The following is a 12,260-nucleotide window of genomic DNA, read 5'->3' as shown; positions in this document are numbered from 1 at the left end:
GTAATAGCAGGAAGCTGCGTGCAGGCTTTTACAGCTAGAAGCACTACGCTGGAGAAATTCACGGTTAAAGCTGTCAGGAGCAGGTTTGGGCTAATTTCAGTAGAAATGCTTTTTGCTTCATGTCGTTCTTTTTCATGCGTAATCATAATGATGCTTTGTTCTCCTTTCCACAGAGTTTTTTCATTCTAAGATCTTAAAATAACTTAGGAACATTAAAAAAAAAAAAAGGCGGCAAGGAAATATTATCCCTTTGTCACAAATGGGATTGTCTGACAGAGAGGTTAAAAGAGCAGGACGGTTTGGAGAATAGAATTAAAGTATCTGCTCTGGCCCTTACTCTGCTCCCCAAACTGGGATTAAAACACAGGAGTCCTTCTCCACGGACCACCATCCTCCCAGCTTCTGGATTAAATGTTTTTCACACGATAGATGTGTTCTGAATACAATTTATCAAAATAGTAACGATTCATTGGCTGATCAAGTACATACAGCATGTCAGCCATTACAATATGGAGATGTTAGCATGCCAAATATGGAAAATCACAGGAGTAACTCTTTTGGAAATTTTAAAATAAAATTTTGTACAATTATTTTATGTTTTGGTGGCAATTTGTTAGCATTCCGTAGCAGGGAGATAGTTACTAGATTCTTTGAGGTGGTGCACTAATTCCATAAATGAGGGCTCTTGCACTTTCCTCTGAAGACCATGGTCATGAGATACCTACAGACCTGCCTCAGCACGGGGAGATGAGCTACAGCATTTCTACAAATGGCTGGGGTAGATCGGGGGCAGCAGCACCCCAGATGTGGGAAGTACCCTTAGATTGGGTTCCGATACTCCTTAGATACGCAGATCATCCCAATAAATAAAAAGCACAAGAAGAGGTGGTCTGTGGGCCTGACTGATGCAATGCCAATGACATATCTCTGGGCCTCAGAGGGCGAGAAGATGAGTCTCCTGACCCCGGGCGTCAAAAGGCAGGATGCCCAGGGCTCTCTCAAATGGCTGCTCTTTTCAAATGTAAGGATTAATTTTCCTGGCAGAGGAATGCTTTGGATTTTTCAGCTGGTGGGAGAAGGGGACCTTTAATACCCAGTGTGATCCGGCAGCATAATTCCCTGGCAGCCTGAAGGAGTGTAAATAAGAGACTTTATCAAATGTTTTGGGGTCTCTGAGGTCTTGCTTGAGCCTTGGTACTGAAAACAATCCAGGAACTATTCAATTAGATTGTGGGTGATGTGTCAGGCATAGTCTGAGGGAGATAAACACACCAGGGACCAGGAAGGACACCCAGAGCTGTGCACCTTGCAAGTGTTCCTCATCCCTCATGGAAAAGAACCGAGATGGCTTTTTCTTCAGTTGTATGACAGCAACTGCCTTCCTCTCTGCGTTTCCCCTCTCTTACTGAAACTTACTTTTCCAGCAGAAGAAATCCCTGGGATTTAGTGTCTGATCAGTTTTCTGAGCAGTCTAAAATCTTTCTTCTTCTCTAATTTCAAACTGTTGTCTATAAAATGAGACGAAACTAAACCTGTTGATATTTTTCCCCCCAGTTATTGATGAACAAGCAAATTGGATTAAAAAGATATGAAGTGGATGGAAGAAAAGTCCTTTTTTATTTTGATGAGGTAATGACTTTGTTTCTTATAAATATATGGCATTTCAATGAAAGGCAAATGACCAGTGGATCAGGCGTAGATATGGTCTGTTGGTGTTGCTGGTCCCTCACAGAGGAGGATTCTCACAAAGCATTGACTGGGTGGTTGCTTGAGCCTCTTTTGAGGCAGGTGGGTGTTGGGGGTTTGGTCGGAAACCAAAGTATAACAGAGGCAGGTGATTCGCTTCAGCCCGTATAGAATTTCTGGGCAGAGATCACTTAGTTTTTGCCTCAAAAGAATCTCACCTCCGGGTAGCACAAGCATTGCTAGAAGGATGAACTAAAAATGCAGTCTAATTCAGATCTCACCACACATACCTCAGTGTGGAAGATGAGATCTCTCCTGGCTTGGTCAGCAGCACTAAATCGTTAGCTGGTTGCATTAACGAGCTGGCTGATGACAGGAGTGGTGTTAGGTAAGCCAGAGAATACAGCTGGACTTTCAGGTTTGACTTTCTGACATCGTTGTGTGGTGAGTCTGTGCTTTGAAGGCCAACAAAGTATCACATATTTTAATTCATCCTGGTTCATTCATGATCTTTGTCTCTATACCTAGGATTGGAGGTGGCTTCGTTCTCCCCAAGCGTCCAGCCCAGCGTGTTACATATGGGGCACGTGCTATGTTTATTTGTCTCTCTCTTCCCTTAAAGTGCATTTTTTGGTTACAATGAGTCTTTTACATAATTTCCTACAGATTCCAAGCCAGTGCATGACCTGTGTGAAGTTCCAAGCTTTCAGAGAGCATATAGTTGGGAAAACAGCTCCTGTTCCTATCAAAGTGTATGATTACTATGAGCCAGGTGGGTACCTGTTTTCCTTAGGTTTTTTTTCAGCATTAGAGCTCTAGGCTTAAGGCTCAGTTGGGATTTCTTTTTCTTGCTGATCTGCAGCTTTTGAAGCAACTCGTTTCTACAACGTGAGTGAGAACAGTCCCTTGGCTCGGGAGCTGTGTGATGGGCCAACGTGCAATGAGGTGGAAAGCTCAGCTAGCCAGTGGGGTGGTAAGTTGCACCAAAGCCAAGCAGAATTTTTTTTTTTTTTTTTTGGAAAGTGGAGCCCACAGACATACTTTCCAGGAGTTCAGAACTGAAAATTATATTTAGAGAAATGCTTTCTTTCACTGTGTGCATTAATGGAAGTTTTACAAAGGTTTGTGGGATAGCAGTATTAAACTAGTGACAGTCAAACAGACCAACGGAGTCTACTCTGTAGTCCCCAAAGTGACTAGTATGTACTTCAGAGGCAAGATATAATGAGTAATTCTGGAAGAACCTGCACAAAGTGAGATGTGTTAAAGAGTTTTTACCTTTATGTTTATTAAAATGCAATTTTGTTTTCTTTCTCTAAAGTATCTTGCAATAGAGTTTCACAATTAACTGTAAGAAAATTGAACAATTTCATGCATCAGTAAAAGCAGTAACTCTCCCCAGAAACTCTACGTTCCTCTCTGTCCTCTGTGTCATACAAAATAGTTGCTTTATCCTGTATCTGGGATCTGCTGCAATGTGGTTCTTTCAGAAGGACAACTTTGTTCCCAGAGCTTTTTATTCTAACGAATTTGTAAATTCCTATAAGAAATCTTATGGAATTCAAGATGAAAACTTAGAGAAACAGGAGAAAATTGCCACTCCATCTTCCCCCTCCCCATGCTACGCAAAAATATTGCTTTGGCTGTTTTTCTTTGCTTTTCAGGTTTTGTTCACTCCGGACCATGCAATAACATTTTTGGCTGCTTGGAGGATGAGTACTTTGAGCAGTGCATGTGTTCGCGAGACTGTGGCTACGACGGGGAGCCTGTGTGTGGATCGGATGGACAGATCTACCCCAACCACTGCCAGATGGAAGTAGCATCGTGCAGGAATAATACAAGGATAGAACAGATGCCCATGTCTCAGTGTTCTGCCTGTAGGTTTCATTCAGTTCCCTTTTCTGTTATGATCTAGTTGCAGAACACTACAAATCCTCATCTAAGCAAATAATAATTATATACGCGTGGCAGGGAAAAAAGGAGAATTCAAAGCCTCCTCTGTGTTATTTTGCTACCCGTGCTACAGGAGATAAGTTGTAAGAGCAGCTGCCTTTCTGCTAAGCTCAGAATAACTGGCTTTCTGTTCTTATGAATACGTTTTTACCAATCAGAATGAGCTTCAGAGCAAATCAGTGATACTGTTTTATCCATGAGGAATAATCCTAGATAAAAATTACATCCATGAAATGTAACATTCCTTGGAGATTCTGCTTGGGCTTTCAAGGCGTGCAGTGTGGTAGCTCAGTGACTGAGTACACCACCTCTGGAAATGCAGGCATTTTCTAGAGATTCATTAACATATTTTATGACCAATGCATGTATTTTTCTTTTTGTTTACAGCCAAGAATTTGCCAGAAGAAAGGGAGACGCACTCCCACACAGCTGAGCAACCCAGTGTTCAACAAACTCCAGCAGGTAATGTCGTACCTTTGCATTTATCCAAGGCCTTTTTCTTCAGCAATGTCAAAGCTTATCTTGTCACTATATATAAGTATACATGGCTCTTATGCACCTTTAAATAAAGATGACGAATTTCCTTATGTTTTCTAAAAGACAGAACATTCAGAAACCAGAAAAATAAAGCAATCAAGGAAACTTAAGGTGATAACTGTTGAACAACAGAGTAGCTCTTCTAGTCCTTTTCCTTTCAGGAAATCCCGCATGAGACCTGCTCTATTCAGTGCATGTGCAAGATTTAGGTAATTGTTCACAGGAGCGGGCAAGTGACCCTCTGATTTTCTCAGCCTTGGTGTGTTTGAGCAACTCCCACTCTGTGATCTTTTCTTCAATATTAAGCTGGAAAGATGACATTTAAACCAGGCTGATGTAATGTGTTTCAACAAACAACTTCACAGGACATGACAACAGACCAAACCATTGCAAGAACTAGAATCCAGGAGGATTAACTTTGTCCCTAGCAGTTCTGGGCAAAAATTGAGCTGGCAGACTTGATTCTCTCCGAGCTGCTCTTTGGAATAAAGGGCCTTAGTGAGCAAAACTGTTAAGGTCAGTAGATGGAGTAGCCAGGAATTTGGCTGCTCATTTTATTTGGTGCTTATATTCATACAGTTTTTTCCAAGACTCATGTCGAACTTGCTCATGGCTCACAATAAATCCCACCAAGAAGCAGTGGAAGGTCAATAGAATAGTTTGTTTCATGCTGTTTCTAGTAAATAAACTGGACTAGATTTTTCCTGGCTGCTTTCCACTCATTAATTTTCCCCTGGCCTCTAACTCTCCTAAAAAATTGGTAAAACAAGTTAATTCTTCAAGAGAAGACTCTGTACCTTCTCAAGACCTTCTTGAGCACTAGAGTTCAGGTTAGGATGTGTCTGACATGAGAGACACCATCCTGTTTTTTCCCCTTCCTCTGCTTTACAGAAGTTGATGGGCAGTTTTCTTATGAAGGTGTAAAATCACAGTGAATATTGCGTTGTGGTTGTTTCTATGGGTCATTCCACCTTAAAGTGGGTAATGTCTCTCCTGTTTTCCCTCCCTTCGGTTCTGGATTTCGCGTTATGAGTATATAGATCAGATTGCTGTCCGTTAGAATAACAGAGATGAATTAAAGGCTTGTTGCCTTTTATTCTGTGCAAATACTCTGTCCTCAGCATGGAAACTGTGTTTGCAATCTGAGCCCTTTAAAGCAGTGTTCCCAGACTCTCTGTAGGGCGCTGCTGGTATGCGAGGCCATGCTAAATGTCTTGCTGTTGGTCTACAGAATGGCACTGCAATTACATTATTTTAAAATAAAAAATTTGGTAGTAAAAATATGGTTACCTGGGAAAAAAATTGTCAAACTTGACGGTAGTCCAAAATCCAAAAACTTTTAGAACAATGTTTCTGAAATAATCTGCATTAAAGTGTCTGTCTAAAAAAAATAAGCCTCTGGTTTCTGTCCTAAACAGACAAAAGCACTGTTGGCTCAGAAGACTAACAATAAGAGCAAAAGTGGAAATTCTGATTTTATTTTCTTGTGTGTGTGGCATTTTATACAGATATTAGATTAACAAACCCATACGCCATAAGGATGTGTTTGTCCCAGCACAAGCATTTAGAGCTGGCTTTGTTCTAGGGTCTGTGAGGGTTCCATCTGAGAGGCTCCTGGAAGGCAGATTCTCTTCCGAGCTGCGCTGTCTGAGCAGCCATGGCAGAGTGAGCATTCAGAACTCAAACTGACTAAATCCTGCATCAGGAAAAGCGCCCAGCATGTGATTTTCATTAATCCTCTGGGCTCGTCTCAGGTCAACCACACGGTACATGAATCAAAGTTTAACAAATGAATGAATCCCTCCTTCCACACGGGTCTCCTTTGGACTCTCTGGTTTGTTAGCATTGAAGCATGTGATTGGTTTAAGTCGGCTCAGGTGCTCGGGGTTCCTAGTGAAAGTTCTGATGAGCCATGTCTAAATCTGTGATTTCCTAAAAGGATGCAAAACTCCAGGAGCCAAATCAAGCTTAGGGCAGGTTGGTGAAACCACCTCTGTGTGTTAATCTTCAGGAAATACCATTTTCTCGGAGAAAACCTCGTGGTGTTTATATATAGTCTGAAATCCTTCTGTATTTGCCGTATGGCTTGTGCAGGCTGGGCTGGCTGTGATTGATGCTTTCATTGTTAGCGCTGGTCTGTGTTACCCCAGCAATGGAAACAATGAGCTCCAGCTTCCTTCCAGCAAACAGCGGGGAACTTGGTAACGTGTCGGGGCTCGAGCTGGCACACACAGACTCGCAGCGTAGTTCCATAGACCCCAGGGAGCTCGGTAGAATAAACGACAGCTTTTGAGTTATGCTGGGCAAGGTAAGCAATTGTACGTAGGTGGCCCTGAAAACTCGGGATGCAGTGCTTCTTGCAGCACCTAGCTGTTGTCAAAGCATTTTAAAATGCCTTTCAGAAGCCTGCAGCAGATGTTGCAGCAAGTCAGGCAGAACAGCTGAGGTTTGATCTTAAAACTACAGGTGGGTAAAACCTCTTTGCATCCTTAGAAGTATTCTCTTGACTGAGAGGGAAGTGTGCAGGGGACAGACTCAGCTGAAACAACTCGTGTCCAAATCGCCTTCCTCAGCTGTTCTTTCTCACTGGTGGATTACTGGGACTGGGAGGGATGGGAGTGGTTTTTGATGAGTAGCATGGTCCCACCTCTGCCTCATAAGCACTGAAGCTCTGCTCGTGTGCTTCCACAGCCTGGTCCTGTCGTGCTTGTATGGACTGAAAGCTCCTGGAGCAGGAATTTGGTTGCCAACTGGAGTATCGGTATCTCCAGCGCCTCTCTCTGTGGTTCCCTATGATCATTGTCACACTAGGCTACAAAAATATGGGTGGGTTTCAGAGCCTCAGGGATCCTCAGTAGCTCTGATTAACAACTCTCTGATGAGGTGGCTCTTTGATTGCTTCCATAGATCGTTAGCGCTCTTCTGAAATTGCCTAAATCTTCTCTGCTGAAAATGCTAAATGTATCACCACTGATGTTGGAAAACAGTATGTTGATATCACGGAAACGTTGTGTTTTTACGTGTGTTTGATGGGAAAACCACATGGATGTGTGGGGCAGCAGCACCCAGTGGTACCGGTGCTGCTCCCAGCCTGACCCCCCATCAGCTGGAGCCCCGTTAGTTGTGTGGTTCTGCTCTCGCAGTTCGAAGGGCCAGTGGCTGGAAGAAAATTCTAGGTGGAATTATGATACTTTTATTTGGTCGTGGCGTTATATTTTTTTTAAAAAAAATTAAATGCCATCACCCATCGCTAGCTCTTAACAGGGACATCAGGGTGAACTTTGCTTCCAGGTGGAGTCATCTCGCAACACCCCCTGGCCAGGCGCGTTATTCCCAGCACCGCTGTTCGTTGAGGCTTGATTGAACTGGCCGGGGGCCATTTTTCCTTTCACCCCATCGGTGTTCAGCAAACATTGGCTCAGGCACAAACATTTGGAGATGGGGGAGTGGTCTGTATGCAACAGGAAACGTCGGCCTTTCCTCTTTGCTTTGATTCCAAGGCTGCATTCCTGGGAAGAGCGAGGTCTGTGATGTTAATTCTGTCCCTGGTGGACAGCAATCATCCATTCATAGAGCGAGCTCATGATCTGGCAGGTTCTCACATGGAGAAGGCCAAGAAGCAGCGAACACAGAGACTGACTCTGCTTTCAGGCGAGTGTTCCCCTGCCTTGGGCTGAGCCTGTGGCTGGGAGGATGTGGGAGGCAACGGGGAAGAGCCTCCAAATATTTTTATTTCTAGAGAAAAAACATTTTTCAAAGGCTTTGATGAGCATTTTCCTTAAATAAAGCCAACTTTGAGGGGGGAGATGCTTTGCCTCCCTGCAACAACTACATTTCAGTGATTGCTTTGGTTTGGATTAGAGCGGAGAGCAAGCAGGAAAGATGGATGGCTGAGCTGACTTGAGGAACGGTTTAGAAAACGGGGACCTATTGATATTCCTAGAAGTTTTATCTTGCAGTCGGACAGTGTCGATCCCTCGGGCAGTGAGGGATCACCCGGCATAGAGACACAGCCCAGCTGGGGTGGGATATGCACTGTGTGACCTGCCCATGTCTTAGTACAGACCGGAGGAGGATAAATACACCTTTCTGCCTGTGATGCCTCTGTTCCAACCTTAAAGGCTGGAAGTCTCTCAGCGGTGTGTGATCGTGCTGGAGCAGATGTTTCACCTACTGCTAGTTCAGGCTGAGGGCGAAGCAGATGGCTTTGATGTAGGGTCCTGGCCTGTTGTGCCAAAATCCTCATTCTTTTTGGGCTGAAAGGAAATCTCGCTGATCTCTTTCATGACATGCACCAAATAAACTGCTCCATCACAGTCTGCCCTCTAACTTTGTAACTGTTATAAAACAGTGCTTAAAAGAACGCTCACGTTATACATCTTCATATGGATTGGTCTCTCCTTAACTGAGGCACTTGGCCTGGACCAAGTCAAAGGAGAGAGATGCATTTTTGGGGTGCAGAGTAACGTCTGTGTGACATCTGGTGTTCCCAAAGATGCCTCTTGCTTTTATCTTACCAGACACAGGTCTCAGAGTGACCTGGTTCCTAACTTTATCACCTCAGTTAATTAGATACTTTAAAATGAGACTTTGAGATTATTTTTTTCAAACTATATGGCTCTTTTTTCTTTTTTTCTATGATTCCTTTCATTTTTTCTCCAAGTCCCCAGGTCTCAGACTGGGAAATTCAAACTTCTGATTTTACAGCAGCTTTTCTCCTTGCATGTGAACCTCGGCATGCGCGTGTAGCCCCATTGACACGTGTAGCCTCCTTTACTCGTGCAAGGCACTCATTTGGCCCCTGATTTGTCTCCCTGATTAAAATTCCTTTCCTCTTACATCATTCCCCTTCTCCGTGATGCAATGTCTGATGCCAAAATTCAGTTTCTTTGACTAAAGCACACCCTGAGACTCTGCGGTTTCCTTTCCAGCGGAGGAAGGTCCTCCCCTGCAGACAGACCTGTCGTACTACTCCTATGAATACGACCCGGACCCCTACGCGTCGGAAGCGGACGCTTTTGAGATTGTGGCAGAACTGACAACAACAAGCACGATAAAAGAAGTGGACAAGATTCAGGAAGTAGTGACCACAGTAGAATGGTGAGCCCGAGGGTGGGGGATCATAAAGCTGGTTTAAGAGTCAACATACAGTATAATAATATAATACTAACTCATGTATTGGGTCAAATATATTCAGTTCTTCAAAAGGGACATTCTTACAACTGAATTCCTAACCTCTTTGGCAAGGAATCACCAGGAAGAAGACCCTTGCTAGGGCAGCGTATAAAAGTGTTCGTGACCTGAACGTCTCCATTGCTAGCAGAATAAAAAGCGACCTTAAAAGCTTTTCTCTTCCCAGCCCCAGTGATGTGTCACAAAGGTATGTCATGGGGGAAAAATGACTTTTCTTCGTTATGTTCTCTTTTCAACAGAAATATATAATTTAAATGAAGAGAAGAGGCTCAGAATCAACTCCTGTATGAGTTTGTTCCTACAGACGACCTGCTGCAGAACAGAAACCGAACGATGACTACTTCCTGATGCACTCAGAACTGTAGGCTTTGCTGCCCCGTGGGGGGGACCTGGAGCGCTAAGGGGGGGGACACTCAGCGTTATTTTTTTTCTGTCCATTTTCCTGCCTTTTGTGCATCCTCTTTGGAGTACTTCCAAGGATGGGAGACCAATATGCTGTGCCCTCTAGGTGAGAAAAAATAGGGGCTGGAATTCAAACCTATAGACCATTTCAAAGTGTTTTCTCTACTATCAGAATACTGCAAATGCCATTTCCTAGCTACATTTAGAAGCTAAGTCCAGGCCTTGTGCTTAGCTGAACTGCTGTTTGAGGAAAGATGGCTGAGAAGTTTTCTCTCAAATTATAATAATAAAAATCAGTGTGTTTTGCTAATTATGACATAGCAAGAGGCTAAATCATCTTCCCCAGCCCATAAGTCTGCTGCACCCACAACAACGTCCCGCAAGAGAAGAACTTCCCTGGTGGCTCCGTGTTCGGGGAAGTTGTTGGGGGGTACGTTTTACCAGAGAAAAGTGAAATCCCCTGTCAGGGCTGAAGGGCTTGGCTGCCCACCATAGGACTGCAGGCTTCAGGGGGGGGACAATTCCAGCCAGAGCAGTGACAAGGATGAGATGGGTGAGTCCCCTTGGCGTCGCACTATGTGCTGACGAGGGCTGCTCGGGGCTTTCTCAGCCCCTTTCCTCCCTGTAACCCTGGTGTGAAAATAAAGCTGATCCACAGTGCAGTCCTTCTAAATGCTTGCCTGACTTCACCAGTCACGTTTATTCGGCTCCCAGTAGGATTCCCCACGTAATGGTCATTCTGGATACGGTAATCTGGTCTGCTACCCAGTACAGATCACTGGTGTCAGAGTGGACTCCCTTAGACTGACCTGCCCCAAGCAACACGATGAAACTAAAACCAAAAGCTTTGTGTTTCCAAAAGGGCAGGAACCAAGATGTTTTTGTTTCCCTTCCTGCCTGGAGCAGCATTGTTCTCTTTGGAGGAGTTACATGCAATTGCCTGTTGCAAAATAGGATTAATGTTTTATCTTCCCAATTCTATTGTTACCAGGACCCAGAGTGGGATGGAAACTCCTTTTGGGGGTGTTTATTAGTGAATGGAAACAGGAAAAAGCCCAGCTCCATTCATTTTTAGGGCTTGTTTACACAGGAACCATGACAAGAATGTATCCCAGCATAGACATTCCATTCCAGAATAAAGGCAATTTTATTCCAGAAAAATGTCTGCATGGGGACAAACCAGGCGGTATCCTAGAAGCTGGGCATACGTAGTTCCCAGTCCTTTTTGTCTGGGGCCAGATATTTGCAGAATGTAGTTGACATGATGAAGGTCTTGGGTCTTAAAGTTCCCAGAAATTTCAGAACTGCTTTGTTGGCGAGTTTCCCAGCCTTCCCTCCCGGCCGCACTGAGCTCCCCTCGCCGGATCCCGACGTGGCTGCTGCCCGGCTGTACCCGCTGCTGCTCAGCAGAGGGTTTTTGCCACGTCTCTTCGGTGTGCCTGGACAGACCGTGTCCTCACCGTGTCCGCACAGCGCAGCGGAAGCACTGGCGGCTGCATTCCTGTCTGGCAGGTAAATAAATGCCTTTAAACTAAATTCCATCTCCTGTAAGCGACTGGCCTGGCCGACGCTGGCTATTGTGTACACACACGGGCCTGAGTCAATATTTATCCCCTGGGTAAATAACAGACCGAGTGTGAGCTGCAACAAGAGCTGTGTGGTTATTTTATTTTTTTTTTTCTTTTCTAAATATCAAAGCTGCACAATACAAACCCTGCTGTTTGCTGGGTCCAGCCTCAGCTTTTAATGCTTTGCGCCTGGGAGAATGAGATGTTCAGTCACCCTGATAATGTCTGCGTGATCAGCTTCCCACAGAAGACGGGACCTGCATTCTGGATTCTTCAGTCTCTTGTCCTCTGTCCCTTTCTGGCTTTGGTTTCCTTGTCTCCACCATTGTGTACTTCTGGATAGATAATTTGAAGTCATTTTCCGTTGCTTAGTCCTCTCATAGATCTTTGGGCAGTTCGACAGCATCACCGCTGGGGACAAGGAGATGGAGGCAGGGAGTTCCAGCCAAGTATTAAACCTGACTTTCTCCACTTTCCTCTGGCTCTGGTATATGTAATGTACTAATTCAAGATGCAGACACCTCCCCCTTGCTGCCAGCTAAATAATTCCTCCCAATGGTGCCAGCCCATCAATTGTGGCCTTGTTCTGGGGGGTCCCTGTGAAGAAGAAAAGCCAGAGGGACCTGGACCCTCAGAAGGCAAAGGCAGAGCAGCCTGAGCGTCCCTAACCAGTGCCAGTTAGAGCAGGGCAGCGCGGGTGAGGTCTGTGCCAGGGTCTCTGGGGCCTGGCCGCATCTTGAGTTCTTCTTCACAGCTTCGGCACTTCAGGGAAATCACTAGTCCCTCTGCTCTTGGTAGCCTCCGCCTCCCCCCAGACTTACCACACCAAAATAGTTCCTTTCTGTAGTTAAAAACAAGTCATTTTATTTCAGGATTTGAATAAAGGAACCTGCAATTACACAGTTGTGGTTGCCTTTTCTC

The 12,260-nt window shown here is 44.6% G+C and overlaps 1 protein-coding gene across 1 annotated transcript in view; it reads left to right on the top strand.

Annotated features, from left to right (window-relative positions):
- Nucleotides 1-9,280, top strand: part of CPAMD8 (C3 and PZP like alpha-2-macroglobulin domain containing 8) — a 47,805-nt gene extending 38,525 nt beyond the window's left edge. Inside the window, exons 37-42 of the mRNA XM_074164024.1 lie at nucleotides 1,555-1,629; nucleotides 2,353-2,458; nucleotides 2,549-2,659; nucleotides 3,351-3,563; nucleotides 4,027-4,101; nucleotides 9,108-9,280. Of these exons, the coding sequence (XP_074020125.1) occupies nucleotides 1,555-1,629; nucleotides 2,353-2,458; nucleotides 2,549-2,659; nucleotides 3,351-3,563; nucleotides 4,027-4,101; nucleotides 9,108-9,280 (753 nt within the window). The remainder of the gene's footprint in view (nucleotides 1-1,554; nucleotides 1,630-2,352; nucleotides 2,459-2,548; nucleotides 2,660-3,350; nucleotides 3,564-4,026; nucleotides 4,102-9,107) is intronic.
- Nucleotides 9,281-12,260: the final 2,980 nt, after the last annotated feature.

Source organism: Numenius arquata, chromosome 25 (genome assembly GCF_964106895.1).
Source record: "Numenius arquata chromosome 25, bNumArq3.hap1.1, whole genome shotgun sequence".
NCBI lineage: Eukaryota > Metazoa > Chordata > Aves > Charadriiformes > Scolopacidae > Numenius > Numenius arquata.
The sequence above is the reverse complement of the archived record's forward strand: the minus strand, read 5'-3'. Positions and strand labels throughout refer to the sequence as shown.